This window comes from Pangasianodon hypophthalmus, chromosome 5 (assembly GCF_027358585.1).
Source record: "Pangasianodon hypophthalmus isolate fPanHyp1 chromosome 5, fPanHyp1.pri, whole genome shotgun sequence".
In the NCBI taxonomy this organism is placed as follows: Eukaryota; Metazoa; Chordata; class Actinopteri; order Siluriformes; family Pangasiidae; genus Pangasianodon; species Pangasianodon hypophthalmus.
This window is the reverse complement of record NC_069714.1, coordinates 562,501-582,045: the sequence shown is the minus strand read 5'-3', so window position 1 is coordinate 582,045 and position 19,545 is coordinate 562,501. Positions and strand designations below refer to the sequence as shown.

Sequence of the window (19,545 nt, the reverse complement as noted above, 5' to 3'; positions counted from 1 at the left end):
TATTAGGAACACCCCTTACTCATACACACACCACTTTATTAGGAACACCCCTTACTCATACACACACACACCACTTTATTAGGAACACCCCTTACTCATACACACACACCACTTTATTAGGAACACCCCTTACTCATACACACACCACTTTATTAGGAACACCCCTTACTCATACACACACACACCACTTTATTAGGAACACCCCTTACTCATACACACACACCACTTTATTAGGAACACCCCTTACTCATACACACACCACTTTATTAGGAACACCCCTTACTCATACACACACCACTTTATTAGGAACACCCCTTACTCACACACACCACTTTATTAGGAACACCCCTTACTCATACACACACACCACTTTATTAGGAACACCCCTTACTCATACACACACCACTTTATTAGGAACACCCCTTACTCATACACACACCACTTTATTAGGAACACCCCTTACTCACACACACCACTTTATTAGGAACACCCCTTACTCATATACACACACCACTTTATTAGGAACACCCCTTACTCATACACACACGCCACTTTATTAGGAACACCCCTTACTCATACACACCACTTTATTAGGAACACCCCTTACTCATACACACACACCACTTTATTAGGAACACCCCTTACTCATACACACACACCACTTTATTAGGAACACCCCTTACTCATACACACACCACTTTATTAGGAACACCCCTTACTCATACACACACCACTTTATTAGGAACACCCCTTACTCATACACACACACCACTTTATTAGGAACACCCCTTACTCCTTGGGTGCAAAGTGTGTGTAGAGCAGAGGCAGGAGACTTCTGACCAGTGCATGAGGTGCCGAGGAGATTCTTTCAAGACTAATGTGCATAGGGTTGCTGGGCTCTCTGAAGTCTTGAGTGTACAACAAGACACAGTTTGATGACACAATGAAAAAACAAAACACTGAAATTTGTTCTGTCATATTAAGGTTAGGTTCATTATGCTATATTGAGCAAAAACTTGCCGTCAGTTTTTCTGTCCAAAATTAGTACTTTACAGTGAAAGTACAGTTCTGTAAAGTATAGTACAGTTTGTACAGCTTTTTTCATTTTTGAAAACTCTAAGGTTACCATTATTTAGTGTGAATGTATGAAACACACATTCAACTACAAGCCACACATGTACACACATATATAGAGCGCTGTCAGTTTATTAGGTATGTACAATTTTATCAGAAAATCCACCTTATAGGTAATGAATGTAAGATTCAGTGAGTGTAGGTACAAGGAAGGTGTAGCTAACAAACTAGCAGCTCTGTATATACACATAAACATAAAGTCTGTTAGCATGTGCACCGCTCTGCCCTAAATAACAAAAAGACTGGAGAGAGTCACTTTGAATATAAAACAAGTTTCATAACATGTGAAAATGCACTGATCTATTTTTACTTTTACTGTTTTTACTGTTTACTTTTTTACTGCAGAATCACTTAAAAATACACACACACACACACACATACACACACACACACTGCCCTTCCCCCACTGCAGAATAAACAGGTAAAGTGAAAGTAAACCACAGAAGCTCCATTTTGTGTCGAGGGGAAAATAAACCATTTGAGGAGTAAAAACACAGTGAGTATCTAAATCTAAAGCTATAATGTATAAACACACTGAAGTGACACTAGATGCAGAAGAGTTTTGTGGGTTTGTACTGAAGGTTTAATGTACACTGGTTGTGTTAGGACTTGATACCGTGACTATTTCCTGTAAGTGAACTCTGTGCTGATACAGGGTTTGATTTAACACACCGATGTTGGAGTGAAGTAAACGTGTGTCCTGCTGTAATCTGGAGAAGGAGACATGACCTCCAACATGAGTGTGTCTGGAAAACAGGACTTAAAGAAAGATGAGAGGTGAGTTACTTTTCCATTCACCAGCAATAAATACACACCGTCTCATAGGAACAGATCTGTATCTCTAAACACTCACTAGTTAACAGAGGAACTAAACTTTGCTTTAAGGTGTTTAATAGCAGTGAATATATCACTGATCTGATGTAAGAACAGTTTAGAGAAATCATTCACTGAGAGAAGAGTAAAAAGGACTGTGTAATGTGTAGCATAAGAGCAGCATAGCTTTGAGTCAGTGAACTCTACAGGCTTTAAGACCCAGCTGAGTCAGTTAGCTGTGATTGGGACTCCTGACATCAGAGTAATTCCTGAGGTATGAGGCGAGTCTCCTGTTTGAATAAGTGTGCAGACTGTAGCTGAATTAAAAAGATGGAATTATTGGTGTTTAATGATGAGCACATTGTTTAACAGTGCTGAGAAGGCAGAGTATTAATTATTGCTGATATTTCTGTTGTAACTCTAGAATGATGGAGGGAAAGAGATCAGACTCACCAGAACCCAGCTGTGTGTCCATGAAGAGTGACTGGTCAATGGAAGAACCAATTAACTTCAGAGACAGAGACAGTTCTACTGATGTGAGGTCAGTATAGTGAGGTGTTTTACAGCAGTGTTCCACCTGATCAAACTCACTCATCTCATTATGAAGCCCTTCATGAGCTTTATCAGGTGTTGAAGCAGTAAAACAATAAACTGTGCAGTGCTGCAGCTCTCAGACTGGCAGTGAGGAAAACTGCTTTAAGCGTTCAGTTCAGCCTGCAGTCCCTGAGCTGGAGGCTCTGTGGTGCTACAGAAGAACATTTACACCTGGCAAATTAATGACAATATAACTGTTTTATTCATTCATTCAATATATTTGTTTCTAAATATGCTAATGTCAGATAAGAAATCCTGAAATCAGTGTATTGTGTTAAGAGGATAGTGTTAAATATCTTTATCTTTGTATTTATTAGTGTGTGTTGTGCAGCTATGAATACATATAGTCCATATTACATGATGTGTTTTGTTTGTTCACAGACCACAAAAGAAGAAATCAGACATCAGCAGAAATCAGTTGGAGTCCATATTCAAGGTAGGTGTCTTTTTAATGTGTGTGAATAGGTTGTATTTTTTTTTTTTTTTTTTTTTTTTTTTTTTTTTTTTTTAAGTTTACTGGTTTATCGATGTGCAGCAGCATTATGGGTAATCAGACAGTTGTAACTGTGGTAATAGACAGTTTTTTTTTTCTTTTCATAAAATAAAAGCATCTCTTACTGTGTAACATTATAATATTTAGATCTGTTAATGTGTGTTTCTAATCAGGAGCTGGAACACAAAGTCATCACTGTGATAAAGAATGAGCTGAAGAGATTTAGGAAGCTCCTGAGTCCAGATTACCCAGCATGCACTGAGAGGGAGGTGGAGGATGAGGAGGATCTGCACAGTGTCAGAGAGGGAGCGCTGAAGATCACACTGCACGTCCTGAAGAACATGAACCACACAGATCTCGCTAACGCACTGCACAACAGTAAGAGCTCTGAGTCATGACTTTATTCCATCAGGTTCACTTTAGAGAGAGGAAATTGTTTTAGATATTAATACTTTTAGTTTTAAGTTTGATTTTAGTATCATGTACATCTGGTGCTTTTCTGTTCTGTTCGTGGTCCAGCTTGTGGTTACTCTATACAATGGTCCTGTTCCTTCAGTAATATTTAGTACATGAATCAGGAATGAACAGCAGCATTTGAAAGAATTTTACATTTTATTTGTGCTCAGTGATTTTGCATTAAAACATATTATTACTTTGTTTATTAGAGTCTGTGGTCTCTGTGTATCAGCCAAAGTTGAAATCCAACCTGAGAGAGAATTTTATAAGAATTCATGAAGGAATCTCACAGCATGGAAGCTCAGCACTTCTGAATGAGATCTACACAGCGCTCTACATCACAGAGGGTTGGAGTGGAGACGTCAATAATGAACATGAGGTGAGACAGATTGAGACAGCGTCCAGGAGACCAGCAATACAGGAGACACCCATCAAATGCAATGACCTCTTTAAAGACAAGTCCATCAGAACTGTGCTGACTAAAGGAGTTGCTGGAATTGGAAAAACAGTCTCTGTGCAGAAGTTCATTCTGGACTGGGCCGAAGGAAAAGCAAATCAGGACGTCACCTTCATGTTTCCACTTCCCTTTAGAGAGCTGAATCTGATGAAGCAGGAAAATCTCAGTCTGATGAATCTTCTTCATCACTTTTTCCCAGAAATGAGAAAACTACAATTAATAGACTCCTACAAAGTGATGTTCATCCTTGATGGTCTGGATGAATGTCGACTTCCTCTAAATTTCCAGAGCAATGAGAGATTGAGTGATGTGACAGAGTCAGCCTCAGTGGATGTGCTGCTGACAAACCTCATCAAGGGGAATCTGCTTCCCTCTGCTCTCCTCTGGATAACCTCTCGACCAGGAGCAACCAATCAGATCCCTCCTGAGTGTGTAGACCAGGTAACAGAGGTACGAGGGTTCAGTGATCCTCAGAAAGAGGAGTACTTCAGGAAGAGGATCAGTGATCAGAGCCTGGCCAATAACATCACCTCACGCATGAAGTCTTCCAGAAGCCTCTACATCATGTGCCACATCCCAGTCTTCTGCTGGATCTCAGCCACTGTTCTAGAGAGAATGTTGGGTGAAGCAGAGAGTGGAGAGATCCCCAAGACTCTGACTCAAATGTTCACACACTTCCTGATCTTTCAGATCAAACACAAGGATCAAAAGTACCATCAGAAATGTGACCCTGATCCTCAGCAGACCAGAGAGAGTATCCTGGCACTGGGAAAACTGGCTTTCCAACAGCTGGAGAAAGGAAACCTGATGTTCTATGAGGAAGACCTGAGAGAATGTGGCATTGATGTCAGAGAAGCGACAGTGTACTCAGGAGTGTGTACCCAAATCTTCAGAGAGGAGTTTGGGCTTCACCTGGGGAAGGTGTTCAGCTTTGTGCACCTGAGTGTTCAGGAGTTTCTGGCTGCTTTATACGCATTTCTCACCTTCGTCAACAAAAATGTAACAAGACAACCAAGCACTGATCTGTCTGATCTTTTAAACACATCAAACATGTCTGATTTCCTCAGGAGTGCAGTGGACAAGGCCTTACAGAGTGAGAATGGACACCTGGACCTGTTCCTCCGCTTCCTTCTGGGTCTCTCACTGGAGTCCAATCAGACTCTCTTACGAGGCTTAATGCCACAGACAGGAAGCAGCTCTCACAGCAAACAGGAAACAGTTGAGTACATAAAGCAGAAGATCAGGGAGAATCCATCTCCAGAGAAATCCATCAATCTGTTCCACTGTCTGAATGAACTGAATGACCAGACTCTAGTGCAGGAAGCTCAGTTGTACTTGAACAGAAAAGGTTACAGTCGTCTCAGTGGTGCTTGGCTTTCACATGATCAGTGGTCAGCTCTGGTGTTTGTGTTGCTGAACTCAGAAGAGGAACTGGATGTATTTGATTTAAGGAACTATTACAGATCAGAGGAATGTCTTCTGAGGCTGCTGCCAGTGGTCAAAGCATCCACAAAAGCTCTGTAAGCATTTCCATTCATAAGTGTGTTATATTGGTGTTTGTTAATATAAAGTAACATTTATTGATTTTTAGCTTTTATTCAACTGAGCAGAACAATTAAGGGGTTAAGGGTTAACTGTGAACACCAGATAACCATCTGTGATGGTGGATATCCCCTGGATACCTTCTTGTGCATGTGTACACGTAGGCCAAGACCTTCCAACACACAAAGTGACATACAGTGGATTCAGAAAGTATTCAGACCGCTTTACATGTTGCACACATTATTGTGTTGTGGATTTGATTTTGAAAGGATATAAATGCCATTTTTACCCATCAATCTACACTTAATTGCCTATAACGATGAAATGAAAACATGTTTTTAGACATTTTCAAAAATTAATTAAAAATTTAAAACTGAAATCTCTTATTCACAAAAGTATTTGGCAGCAATTACATCTACAAGTCTTCTTGGATACATCTCTACAAGGTTTGCACACCTGGATTTGGGCAGTCTATCCCATTCTTCATGGTAGATCCTCTCAACCTCCGTCAGACTGAATGGCAAGCATCTGTAAACTGCCATCTTCAGAACTCTCCACAGACGTTCAATGGGATTTAAGTCTGGGCTATGGCTGGGCCACTCAAGGACATTCAGAGACTTGCCCCGAAGCCACTCCAGTGATGTTTTGGCTGTAAGTTTTGGGTCATTGTCATGTTGAAAGGTGAACTGTCACCCCAGTCTGAATTTGCGTGCGCTCTGGAGGATGTTTTCTTCAAGGATATTCCTGTATTTGGCTGTATGTATCTGTCCCTCAATAGTTACCAGTCTCCCTGTCCCTGTTGCTGGGAAGCACCCCCATAGCATGACGCTGCCACCACCTTGTGTCACCATAGGGATGGTATTAGCCTGGTGATGGGCAGTGCCTGTTTTTCGCCAGACATAGTGCTTCCTGTTCTGCCCAGAGAGTTAAAATTTAGTTTTATCAGACCAGAGAATCTTTTTCCATATTCCTTTATGGAAGCAGTGGCTTCCATCTTGCCACATTACCAGCGGCCTGATTTATGCAGTGCTGCAGAGCTGGTTGTCAGGTGACTGTTGAGTTCTTTCTTACCTCCCTGACCAAGGCCCTTCTTTCCTGGATGCCCAATTTGGCTGGCCAGCCAACTCTTGGAAGGTTCAAGGTTGTACCAAGCTTCTTCCATTTCAAAAATACTGAGACCACTGTGGTCCACTCAAAGCCTTAGAAATTGTTTTATATCCTTGCCCTGATCTATGCCTTACCACAATTTGATCGCGGAGATCAACAGACAGTTCCTTGGAGTTCATGGCTTGGTTTTTGTCCTGACAATGCAGTGTAAACTGTGATCACTTATAGACCAAACTTTCCAAACTATGTCCAATCAATTCAAATTTCAACTCCAATTGAGTTCTAGACATATCTCAAGGATAATTAAAGCAAACAGGATGCACCTGACCACAATTTGGAGTGCCACAGGAAAGGGTCTGAATACTTTTGTGAATAAGAGATTTCAATTTTTGATTTTTAATTAAGTTTAGAGAATATTTAAAAACATACATTTTGTCATTATGGGTGATTAAGTATAGATTGATGGGTAAAAATCACAATTTTACCTCCATTCAAAATCATATTCACAACACAGTAAACTGTGCAAGAAGTAAAGGAGTCTGAATACTTTCTGAATCCAATGAATGATGAATGTAATGATGTACTCCACAGCAGTATGACAACTGTCCTTCAATTGTCCAGGCACTAATTCAAGAATCATCATTGAACTAAAGCATTAAGCTTTACTTTATTCTACTTGATAGATTTTTGCATGTTGAGTTCTGATATATCGGCACTTGTCTCCCAGGCTGTGTGGTTGTAATCTCACAGAAGAAATCTGTCCAGCTCTGTCCCTAATTCTCAGCTCCACGTCTTCCAGCCTGAGGGAGCTGGATTTGAGTTTCAATAACCTGCAGGATTCAGGAGCATGGCTGCTCTCTACTGCTCTGGAAAATCCACACTGTAAACTGGAGGCACTGCGGTGAGATCATCATTATGATTCACACACATATTACACAAAATTGGGCTAACACATTTGTACGTGTGTGACACTAAAATGAAGAAAAACATCACATGCATGAAAAGAAGAAGTGTTCATTTTGACAGCTAATTTAGAAAAAATAGATAAGAGGACAATTTTAGCAATTATAAAGCAACAATAATAACAATAATAATAATAATAATAATAATAATAATAATTAAAGCTGCAAGCAGCATTTCCAGGGGGCCAAGCACCCAGACTCGGTGAGCCGCACATTCACAGACGCGCTACAATTCTTGCAAATCCTGTCAGTCATGTGTTGTCTGTATAATAGCACATGGAACGGCTAGAATGGCAGTAGATAGTTGTCTAGACAAAGGTCTCAAGATGATGTGAGCCAAATTTGGTGAAGATTAGACAGGTCATGGTCCTGAAGATGAAATTAGTTAATCGACACCTTCTGATCTGAGAATTCCACAGCACTGTGGTATATAAAGCTTTAGGATTATATTGTGCTATTGATTTTTAAAACTAAGGTAGTTCTGTATACAGGGACAGGCAGTTTTTTCCCCCTCTGGCATTCAGTCACAGTCAGTAATGCCACATTTCACCACCAGAGGGCGAGCTTGAAATTCTCACATTTTCTAACTGCCCCATGCAAGTGTGTGGCACTTCCTCTAAAACAGCATAACGCTTAAAATTAAGTTTTTAGAAAAACAAATAAAACTATTTTAGAAAAACAAGAGGCTGGGGAGGGATCGAATATTCATAGCTGTCTTTGTGCATCATGGATGATTTTCCTATAATGTGTTTTATTCCTTACTTCTGGAACTCGTGATACACTATTTTTCTACAGCTGTGTAGTTGTATGATTTATTAGCATCTTAGCATATAATTGTGTCGTGTTTGTCTCTGCAGGCTGGAAAAGTGCGGCATTACAGTGAAAGGCTGTGATTATCTGGCTTCAGCTCTGACGTCAAACCGCTCCTCACACCTCAGAGAGCTGAATCTGAATAATAACGAACCTGGAGAATTAGCGGTGAAGATGCTCTGTGATCTACAGGAGGATCCACAGTGCAAACTAGAGATACTGTAGTGAGTTACTGACTTGCTCTCAAATTATAGACAAAGAAAGAAGGATAAGCTGTCCCACAGTGAGTCAATGACTGTCTATTTAAGGAAACTAGAGGTGTGTGGGTGGGCAGCGTGGGTGAGTTTGTGAGATGGAGATATTCTGAATGCCTCCATCAACATCAAGTTAGACCTTTAGCGTTTAGCTAGAACATAAAAAAAATTGATTTTTTTTGTGCAAAAGTTTTCATGGGCAAACCGAATTAAAAATTCCCACAAGATTTTCCGTAACAATGATGTTCTTCATACCCACGCGTGTATGTTGATAAACACTGATCAGTCCTAAATTATCAAATGCATTCACGGCACAGCTGATTTACATTTAGCCATGGCCACAAAACTCCCAGATGACGACTAAACGGTGAAAGAGCGCCGAAGCACGACGTGCATTAAATCTTCCAGTAACGCAGCTCAGCCACTGCAGTGCCTCAGCTACCACAGACACATACTAACTCCTCCTACTTTTACAGGGCGCCATTACTTTTGTCCTGATTAAATGGCAAGCCATTTCATAAAACCATTGTGATACCGTATATATATATATATATATTATGTGTGTGTGTGATTTTGATTATGAAGCGTGTGACGGTGGACGGTGATAAACGTATGATGATGACTAATCATTCTGTCCTGTTTTGTCCCGCAGCATCGAGAGAGACCCCCTGGAGTTGCAGAAAAGTCACTCTTCACACTCTTCCACTGAGCAGTTCTTTATCACCAATACAGACTCACCAGAGTTCTCCCTTTCAAGACGCCGTCGTACTTTTCGACCAGTGTGAAATAGCCAGAACGTCAACCTGCTGAATTTCGGATAACGAAAATGACAACGGCTGATCAAATTTATTTGTTTAATCTTGCTAGAAGAAAAGAAAAAATCAAATCCTTTCCCATCTATACACAGCAGAGACATCATCATAGAGAATTACTATACGCAAGACAACAGCTGTTTCTAGCAATGATGAAGCTGATAATGAAAGCTGCTCAGTGAGAGTAAATGTTACTTGGTGCAATTTTTAGTAATTTATTTGTTTCTTGGCCGATGTACAGATCTGATGTCGATTTCGCGCTTACATCATTCCGCCTCAAAAAATCCTCAAATCCTACCTCACTGGTCTTGAAGTGAAGAATTTCAACTTGCTTATGTTGCTGTCATGATGATGAAATCCTCCCCAGCCCCATGCCCTGCAAATCATTTAATAAATAATATATATTTTTTCAGACCTGATCTTGTTTTTTTTTTCCCCTCACTAAAACATACTATATCAACAAAAATGTTTTCACCTTATGATGGAGAGATTGCTGACAAACCCTGACAATGCCACAGCCATCCATGTCCAGGAAGCCAAGGGAGCAGAATTGCCCATGCTCTTTGGGTATAATGGGTCTAATGTATGCGGAAGAGGGCGGATAGCACTTTCCTCCGAGTGTGTTACGTCGCCCTGTGATGCAGCATGAGCAGCAGTTTCAAAACAATGCGACTGGCAGCTTCAGGTATTTTCGCAGGAAGCACAGCGGGACAATCTGTATGTTTTTAAAACAATGGCATTTATTGCTAAAATGCACTTTTTACATGAAAAAAGTCACAAGTAGTCAGTACAAGACGATGTGTAAATGAACACACTGTCAAAAGTTCACGAGGCAGTTTTCCTCAGTATCTCAACTGTAGCACCAATGGCCTATAAATATGTTTTCACAATATATTTTTTTAAATATTTATATATATTGTTTTCTTTTCTTTTCTTCTCAACGCAGCCATGTTTCTCTTTAAAATCAGGCATGTACCCCGGATCTCCAACATGGAGATGCACTTGTGCTTGTGAGAATATTGGCACTAAATTCACGAATGAGAGCGAAAACAGGACAAAAACAGATCGAAAGAGTACAACTTTGTCTTTCCATTGCAAGGTTCATAAAAAAGCAACAAAAAGGCTTTGTCTCAATACGTAACGAGTTCCTTACTGCCTACCTAGGCAGCAGATTAACCAGAGAACCAACCTTATAAGTGTTGACTGAAATTTTGCTAGCTGTTGCCATGGTTACAGTGGTGAATCAATGTTTATTCCCATACCGCTTTGGTAAACATTTATATTTCTTCTGGATGAAAAAAAATATCTTCTGTTTTGTTGCTAGCTAGCTACAAACAAGCACCAATGGAAAAAAAAATCATTAGCTAACATTGCTTTGATAGCTAGCTATGCTAATCAGTAAGGTTGTAACAAACTAGTGCCAAACTAGCTAGCTAAAATCATATTTCAAAAATCACCCCATAAAGCTAAGACAACCGATTCGCTAATCCCAATGTTAGAATCTTAAACATTCACAAATGGCTCGGTGAAAAACAGTGATTTCTGCATTTCTTGGATTTTGTTTTGTAACTAGTTTTTTTTTTTGTTTGTTATTTTTTTCCCTATGTTTGTTAAAATTCCCTGCCAAGTAGCTAGCTAGCAACAGACCGGCACCAAAGAACAGTTAGCTTAACAGCTCAGTTAGCTTAGTGAATTACTCTCCTCATAGGTGGGAAATCTGATTAGCGAATGTTAGCTAATCATTAGTGAATGTTAGCTAATCAAGTGATCAACATGACTGCAACGACTTGGAACCAGAAGAAAACAACAGCCTGAGGCGACAGAGCTAGTTAGCATGCTAATATACAAAATCCTGTGGTGCAAATTCATAACAATGACAATCAACATAAATAAAAGAAGAAAAAAATCAAAACAACTTTTGTACAATTTTTAACAGAAAAAGTAAAAACAACTTACATGAATTAAAATAAGAAATATTGGTATGTTGAATCAAATTTATATATAAAAAAATTATAAATAAATAAAAGCAGCATATGATGCTGTCTTTAAGATTTGGCGATGTGGACAGCACGCTAGGCATCGGTGTTTTTGTTTTTTTTTTATACGGTGTTTTATATATTATAAGGAAAAGGCAGAAATGGTGGATTTGTTTATTTGTATTTGTGTGTGAATTAGCTAGCTGTTCTGAGAATCGAGACACGACCCAATCCAGGCTTGCTTTATTTATTTTTATTTTTAAAGAAAATTGCTGCTGAATTTGTGCTAAAACTCTTTCAATTGCTGGTAGATTGATGCTAATTTCTTGAAGTGGTGCTAAATATTACGGAAAGTTCTGGAGTCTGTGTTAAAATTCGTAGTTAATTCCATAAACGTGCGATGAACTCCAACAACCGCCGCTAAATCCGAGCAATGTGTAGCACATTTCAGACGCTAACACTGTCCTAAATCCACCCCCTCGCTGGCGAACGTGTGGGAAGTTGATCAAATTTGTGCGAAATTCTTTTAATCGACGCTGAATTTGTGCTAAATCCGCGAATCCAGTGTACATTCCGATGCTAATCTCATCATGATTATGAGGACTAGTTCACATTGTTCAGTGAAAATGTGGTTCCACTTGCACACTTTCCTCTCTGATGGGAGACGCCAGTGAAAACGAGACCCCTCAGGAGCCGGCTGATTATTCAAAAAGTATTCGCCCCCCTTCCTGTGAACCCCCTAAATTATTTTTAAAACAGCGTCAACTTTTTAGAATCACATCATCAGCACACTTTTCCTCAGTAGCTGAGTTTATTGCTCTGTTTTGCCCCCTAGTGGACAAACTGAGACTCGCTGTTTTTTTTTTTTAAACCTTAACTCACAAGATGATTCAAATGTAATTCCAATTAATGAATTTATCTCTCTCATGTCTGTTATCACGGTCTGTAAATTTGACACCCCTGGTTTAAGGTGTTTTTAATTAAAAACATATTGATTAATAATATTTCCAGCTCTCCAGTGGCGTGAGTTCGAATCCCGACAGTGACATCGACAGTCACATGAACCAAACTGGCTGTGCTGTCTGTGTGGGAGGGGCATACTTTCTTTCCTGTCAATCACAGTGAGACCAGCGAATCACGGGCATGTATGAGCTCACGTATGAGGAAGAGGGCAGAGAGCACACCCTCCTCTGTTGGTAGCGGATGTGTGGTTAGTGGGCGGGGATTCGCAGGTGACCATATTGTGGAGGAAAATGAGGAAATAAATGTACCATCTGGGACGATACAAGCTTACCAGAAATGAGGAGAGACGTTTTCACTTCACATTAGTACGAGATCAAACCCAGTGTCCTCTTTGTGCTCAGAGTGTGTGTGTATGTGTGTGTGTGTGTGTGTGTGTGTGTGTGTGTCAGAGCTTGCTGTGCTTTAACTGTCATTTTGTGCCACAAACTTATTCTGAGGTAATGAAACTTTTTTCAATGCTTTGCCCATTTTGCTTTGAGCTTGTTTTGAGGATAATCATTCAGCAAAAAGTGAAACAACAACGACAACAACAAAAAAAATGAGGACTTGTGGAATTCTGTTCCCCTGTACAAGCCGAATTTCTCAGTTATAACGTTTTGCTCAGATTCGATCTTTCGGCCGTGACACATTCATGTTTGTAGGCGACCCGTACCCATGTCGTTGTCCTGAGCCGACCTGACGCACCACTCCATCACCTCGTGATCAGACGCAGAGATCATCACGGGATTTTTACTACCATTTTTTTAACCCATGTTAATCCTCACAAAAATTAAAATCTAACCATGTATCCAATCTAGGATTGAGATTTTCTTTTTCCCAAGAATTAAAAAAAAAACTGATCCATTTACAAAAAGTTGTGCCACTTTTCAGGCCGATGAAACGTAGGCATTGCTCACGTCTACGTGCTTTTTTTCCTTCCTGACATGTCGAGGGACTTGTTGTGCCATTTTTCGAACAATAAGTCATTAATGAGTCGAATATGTAACTCAGTACAAAAATGGATTGAAGAGTGAGTGAATAACATGAATAAATAATAAACAGTAAATAAGGTGATATTAATTATTTACTCCTCCTTTTATCATTTACTCTTGTTTTGCTTCTAATTTACTCACACTGTGTAAATGATAAAAGGTGTAATAATATAACGTTTTACTGACTGGATGAGACGTAAAGGGGGGGAATAAAAGGGAAGTACTTTTTTACACTCACTCTATAATCAATTTCTGTATTCACAGCTCACTTTTGTCGTTTCGAGGGATTCCACGTTTCTCCTCTGTGCTCGCCGGGTCGTGGATTTCGAGTGACGGAGTGCGATTTTGAGGTAAACAATAAAACTCTGTAAACGCTAACATTCTGGGAGTTGCTGAGACATTTCGAAGCTCAAGATAAAGCTGCTGTTTGTTTATTTATTTATTTATTTATTTATTTATCTTTTGTTCTTTCAGCTCGACAGGTAAATAGCTACGTTTAAACGCACACGATAGCCTGAATAAATGTATCAAGGAACCTAGTGATGCGTTTTACGCACTTACAATCTTCCTGCCTTCTGAGGCCTTTCACAATGTCTGCATTTAGGTGTTTTCAAACATCTAACCATCTCTAAGTATCCTGCACCGCATGTTAATAATATCCACCTGGGTTTTAGTCAGGCTCCGCCCACGTGTATACGGACATTTCTGAAAACGTAGTTCTGGGTCACTGAAAACAAAACACCCTGAACGGAGGATACAAGTGCGAGTTTATCACGGCTCATCACCAGGTCGTTACTTTGCGCTCGGTCATTTCTTATTGAGATTAAAACACTTCAATTTCGCTTTGTTTTATTGTTCTACCAGAATACGATGAGCTCGGTGCTGCTCCTACAAACTAACCGTATGGTCATCTCTCGCTCAATACGCAGCTCTTAACGTTATTCCAGACGTAGCATTTTACGGTAAACTGTCGCCACCTACTGCGAGCATTTTTAAATTGTTTGTGCGTTTTTTTCGGACGGGAAACAAAGGGATAAAACCTACAAACATTTTAAAAAATATCAGTGTATTAGCTAGTTGGAAATGTAAACATCATGATACGACTAATATTGGAGTTTTGGCGTGCGTGTAAACATAGCTAAGGAGCGGAAGGTGAAGCGGTGGCCGGCTTTCGGACTCAAATTCAATTTTTAGCAAACTTTCCTCAGGATCCTTGTGTGAAAGGCATTGTCGTGAGGTGTGTGTGTGTGTGGTGTGTGTTTAAAGTCCATTTTACTTTGTGCTCGTTGGGTAACTGTGCAGTGGAGAATGACTCTGAGGTAACAGTTTGAACAGACGATGGACCAAAGAAACCTTCCTTGAGTTACCGGAGACTCGACTGATGATCTTCAGAAGGAGCCACTTCTAAGATGTTTGATTTTTTTTTTAGACGCAGAAACTCTGTAAACCTTTTTCTTCCACACATTCTTCAAGCTGTTGAATTTTTTTTAATTCATTGTTTTGAACACTTGTGAATGTTTCTGAGCGCTCACAGGCTCTCGGCAAAGCTGCCAAGGTGAAGCGATGAAACTCCGTAAACCTTGCTGAGGGATTTTTTTTTTCTGAATCCTCAGAAGCTCTCGACGAAGCTGCCAGGGAAAAGGCCGGTGCGTCCGGTGCGCTGCAGAGTTCCCTTATACCAGCCGTCGTCGCGCTTCTTGTGAACAAAAACGATGTCGCCCTGCTTCAGCTCGATCTCAGCGTCGCTCTGGGGAGGATACGGCACCACAGCACGATATCTGCGGAAGAACAAGCGTGATCAGCGTGAGAGGGAAGAATACGGTAGCTTTCAACAATAAGCATCATCTGAATGCGAGCATTTTCAGATTCCAGTTTCAGTCTAGAGTTGCCTTATACAGGGTGTTACACTATATATATATATATACAGACCGTGAGCCATTTGGGATTCATCCGTATAAGGGTAACGTCTGGGAAGAAGGTCATGTGACCTAAATCATGTGCATAGTCAGTTTAGATTTTTTTTATCCCATGAAACAAGAGGTATAATGTTTATTTTTCATTTTGACCTTTCTGAAGTATGATCCTTACACTATAGGTTATTTTTTTTAAAATTCTGTCACACTAAATCCGCTATTGTTATTTTATTTTATTTATTTTGGACACATTATCATGGCTGGTTATTTGTTTAAACTCATGTTATTGACTTTCTGTTTGTGCCATTACGCTTATTTATGAAACATAAATACTGTCAGATTTGAGAGGAGGTGTGCAGAGAACAACTGGGTAATGAATGAGTGTCTACACGTGCTGTTTTTATTATTTTTTATTTATGTGCTTCTTTTCCTTTTCAGCAGGTGGACAGATTCCAGAGAGAGACGGAGTTGGAGTTGGTTCAGTCTGATCAAAGCTTTTAAATTTTTTTTTTTAGTTTTGTGGGTGTACACTTGTTGCTGAAAAGCACAGAATAGCTCTCTCTCTCTCTCTCTCCTTTCTCTGTCCTCGTTGCACCAGACGTGTCACATGGTCTATCTTACTTTGGTATATCTTATTCTGGAATATTCATGTTTTGAGGTACATTTTGAGGTCAGTTTTTTGCTTATGTACAGTGTGTGTGTGAGGAAAATGTGTATAGTGCAAAAAAAGAGAGATCTTTATCACCACTAGCACATTTTGAATATGAGACACTGGGAAAGTAAAATCTTGCCTTAGTGGTGAGTTTTGTTTTGGAGCAACTGTTAGTGGTATTAAACTGATGCAGGGGACGGAAACACAATCAAAAGAATTCTGCTTGAGCTCAGACTTAAATAGACTTCCTGCCATGGCGGAATTTATAAGCAATTTCAGAAAACACAATTATTTCAGTACTTGAGTATTTCAGAAACTGCTGATCTCCAGGGATTTTCACACACAGCAGTCTCTAGAGTTTACACAGAATGCTGCGAAAAACAAAAAAACATCCAGAAGGAGGAAATGCCTTGTTGATGGCCAGACTGGTTCGAGCCGACAGGAAGCCTACAGTAACTCACATAACCACTCTATACAACCGTAGTGAGCAGAAAAGCATCTCAACATGTCAAATTTTGGGGTGGATGAGCTACTACAGCAGAAGACCACACTGGGTTCCACTCCTGCCAGCCAAGAAATTAGTAAAAATGTCTACGAATACGTTTAATAATCTTATATATAGTTTATTATTATCATATATTAAGAAATACTAGATCAATTTGATTATATTAAGATATAATTTTTTTGAGGTGTAGCACAGGTATGATGGTCATGTGATGTGGTTTGACCTTCATGTAGGCAACCTGTGCAACCATGTGGGTGATTTCAGCCAATGGAATGGTATTTATGATGAAGGATGCCAGGACACGTGAGAATTTCTCACAGAGCTTAACAACGGATGCCTCTGAAATATAATAACATGCTCTTGAATAAGAATTTTTATTCTACTGATCGATGATAACCTACCTCTCACGTGATAAGGGTTTGGGTTCAGGACGGATGGCCAGCATCGCGGAACAGGAAGTGGAGGATGAGGAAGAGGACGTGGGAGAAAAGAACGGCTGGCGCGGTGCCAGGTCGAGGTCGAGCGAGCCGCACTTCCTGTTCAGAGGTTCGATGCCCGCGGCTCCCTGCATGTCGCTCTCGATAGGGCACGAGCCGGCGCGGCTAAACACCTGAAAATCTGCAGCTGTGGCCCCGTGAATGGCTGCAGAAGAGGAGGAGGAGGTGGAGGACGAGGAGGAAGCCGACGTGGAAGAGGACGTAGGGTCATGGGTCGGGGACGAGGAAGGTGGCGAGCGAGATTTCTTCTTCAGCAGCTTGAGGAGGACGCCGCTCTTTTTTTCTTTCTGGCGGAAAACAGAGACATTAACATTAGAAAAACACTCTGGGGTAAAGGTTGTTTCAAAGAGGAACCTTTATCTGTGTAGGACCTTTTTTCACACCCCACAGTTACTCAGCCAGGAAAACAAACGATCATGCATCCGGTTCTACTTCCTGACATTCCGGACAGCCAGGGCAGGATCCCTCGGGAACCAGCGAAGTCTTTCCATGCTTACCTGCCGCAAAAATCCATCACCTTCGAGTCTTTGTCCTTGTTTCTTGCTATAAGGTTAGTTTTGTTGATGTGGACAGGAGCTGCACTGTCAGTCATCGAACCACTGTTACAAGCGTAACTTTGCGTTTCTCACTTTCTTTTAAACAATTCTTCCAGAATTCTTTTGAAATCATTAGAGAAACCATCTCCTGCATGTATGTGTGTATGAATCAGAGCCAATTAACGCTGCATAATGAAGACACGTGTAAGATGCAGCATATGTGTGAATCTCAGCTCTCTCGTCTGGAGAGCTAAACCTGGCAATACGCTGTAGGTATCCGCATGTACGTATACTGTATCAAATCAAGCTACACAAAATAAGATCGTATGAACAGTAAATAGACTTGTGCGATATTCATATTTACCATTTTAAAAAAAAATCACAATAAATGATTTAATCATCCAAAAGAGAAGGCTTTAAAAAATACAAGAAAACGAGCATTTCCACCATTTCAGGTTCAAGGATGGCATAAATATAATAATATTATTATTAATTAAAAAAAAGGGACAAATTTACAGGTGTTACTAGCTGAGCTAGCTTATTTGCTAGTGACACGTCTTATATTTACATTTTCTTCTTACGAATGTTGCTGCTCTGTTGCTTAGCAACAAGCCCCTCCTGATGTAACGGCTTTCTGACGGGAGGAATGATTCACTATTGTTCACTATTTCTTAAATAACACAAATTGACAGAACTCTAAACCGACGGCAGACGTCCACCCACCTTCTCAGCTTTCTTTTCCTCCATCTTGGGTGATGATGGACATTCCGGAGGCTCCACCCCATTCAGGTGAGCGACGCCCAAGTTGAGTGAGCTAACTGGATGAACCTGAGGTGATGAGATCATGGCGGGGCGGGTACACAGAGGGGTGGGAGATCGAGAGGGGGAGGAGTGAGGACTGCCTCCTGAGCGAGAACGAAAGAGACGCGAAAATTATTATTATTATTATTATTGACCTTTTGTACTATATTTACAAATTTACGTTTTAATCTTACACTAGCGTTAAAACGCTAAAAACTAGCAAGTCTGTGTTTGAAGGAAACTTCAAGCCAGCCAGTGCAAAATCTTGAATATGTGTAAGTTAAAAAATCAAAATAAAAAAAATTCTATCCCATTCTATTTATTGATATTTATTGATTTTGAACCCCTCCCTCCACCTCGCCAATTTGTCGAAATTAAACCAATGTTCACAAATTAAGCCGTTCAAATCTTTCTAAAAACAATTTCAGTCACTCACCCGAGATCATTATAAAAGTGCTCGTAGCTAAATTCAATATAAACATAAATATTACGTACCCAGCTGTGGCTGGCTGCACATTCGCAGGCAGTTCTTCAGGTGTGGAGAGGAGGCGGGGCTTGAGGTCAGTGAAGGGGCGGGGCTTGTGACAAGTGAAGGGGCGGGGCTTGTTACCAGGGAAGGCGCAGGGTTTGTGGTCATGTGAGGGACAGCGCGGGAAGCAGGGCCAATCAGGACTGGGCTGGAGGGGCGGGGCGATCCAGGAGAACCAGGAACCGGCTTAATCACTGATCCGGGAATGCAAGCACGTGATTGGCCGACTGCAAACGGAGCTCTGTAATCACACACACAAACATGCAACATCGTTCACTTGCAACAAAGCGATGTTTGAATTCACTGTTCCTGTATGTAGCTAAAAAAGCTAGCTAATAATCATTTTTAGGAGTTTTATTCTCCTAATTCAGTCAGTGATCCAGTTCAAACTGTTATCTAGATGTTTCTTTATCACACGAACACCACAAGCGCGGAGACACGTGGAGCCAAAAACGCCGGAGGAAAGCGTTAATCTGCGCAGTGGCTCTGTGACTGACGGGCCGAGAGCGAGTCTCCCGGTTCTCCTGAGACTGTATCATGCTACGATACAGTGAACGCTTTTACCTTGTCTCTACTCAGGAGCCTTCTTCAGTTTGTCAACGATATAGCCCCACACACACACACACACACACACACAAACACACTCTCACACACACACACACACTGTGCTTTTTTTCTAAATGGATTTTTAAACCGTGTTCAACAAGC

At 40.6% G+C, this 19,545-nt stretch overlaps 2 protein-coding genes across 3 annotated transcripts in view; one reads left to right on the top strand and one right to left on the bottom strand.

Moving 5' to 3' along the window:
* Positions 1 to 1,545: 1,545 nt before the first annotated feature.
* On the top strand, positions 1,546 to 9,991 carry LOC113524562 (NLR family CARD domain-containing protein 3-like). The gene is made up of 9 exons (XM_053233834.1): positions 1,546 to 1,630; positions 1,790 to 1,911; positions 2,372 to 2,488; positions 2,923 to 2,977; positions 3,208 to 3,412; positions 3,700 to 5,467; positions 7,324 to 7,497; positions 8,416 to 8,592; positions 9,275 to 9,991. The coding sequence occupies exons 2-9, from the start codon at positions 1,859 to 1,861 to the stop codon at positions 9,405 to 9,407; spliced, it is 2,682 nt and encodes an 893-aa protein (XP_053089809.1). The 5' UTR covers positions 1,546 to 1,630; positions 1,790 to 1,858; the 3' UTR covers positions 9,408 to 9,991.
* A 163-nt stretch (positions 9,992 to 10,154) lies between these two features.
* The window catches only part of LOC113524321 (E3 ubiquitin-protein ligase SH3RF3), a 60,694-nt gene continuing 51,303 nt past the window's right edge, over positions 10,155 to 19,545 (bottom strand). For both annotated transcript variants that reach the window (XM_026910520.3, XM_053233835.1), the window contains 4 exons: positions 18,804 to 19,078; positions 18,231 to 18,412; positions 16,876 to 17,258; positions 10,155 to 15,182 (listed from right to left, as the gene is read on the bottom strand). In XM_026910520.3, the coding sequence (XP_026766321.1) occupies positions 15,014 to 15,182; positions 16,876 to 17,258; positions 18,231 to 18,412; positions 18,804 to 19,078 (1,009 nt within the window). In that variant the 3' untranslated portion in view covers positions 10,155 to 15,013. The remainder of the gene's footprint in view (positions 15,183 to 16,875; positions 17,259 to 18,230; positions 18,413 to 18,803; positions 19,079 to 19,545) is intronic.

Excerpts from the sequence above, each read along its gene's own strand:
- LOC113524562 (XM_053233834.1), top strand. The coding sequence starts at position 1,859 with ATGACCTCCAACATGAGTGTGTCTGGAAAACAGGACTTAAAGAAAGAT. Across the intron at positions 2,489-2,922 it reads GACAGTTCTACTGATGTGAG|ACCACAAAAGAAGAAATCAG; the intron begins GTCAGTATAGTG and ends GTTTGTTCACAG. Across the intron at positions 3,413-3,699 it reads CGCTAACGCACTGCACAACA|AGTCTGTGGTCTCTGTGTAT; the intron begins GTAAGAGCTCTG and ends TTTGTTTATTAG.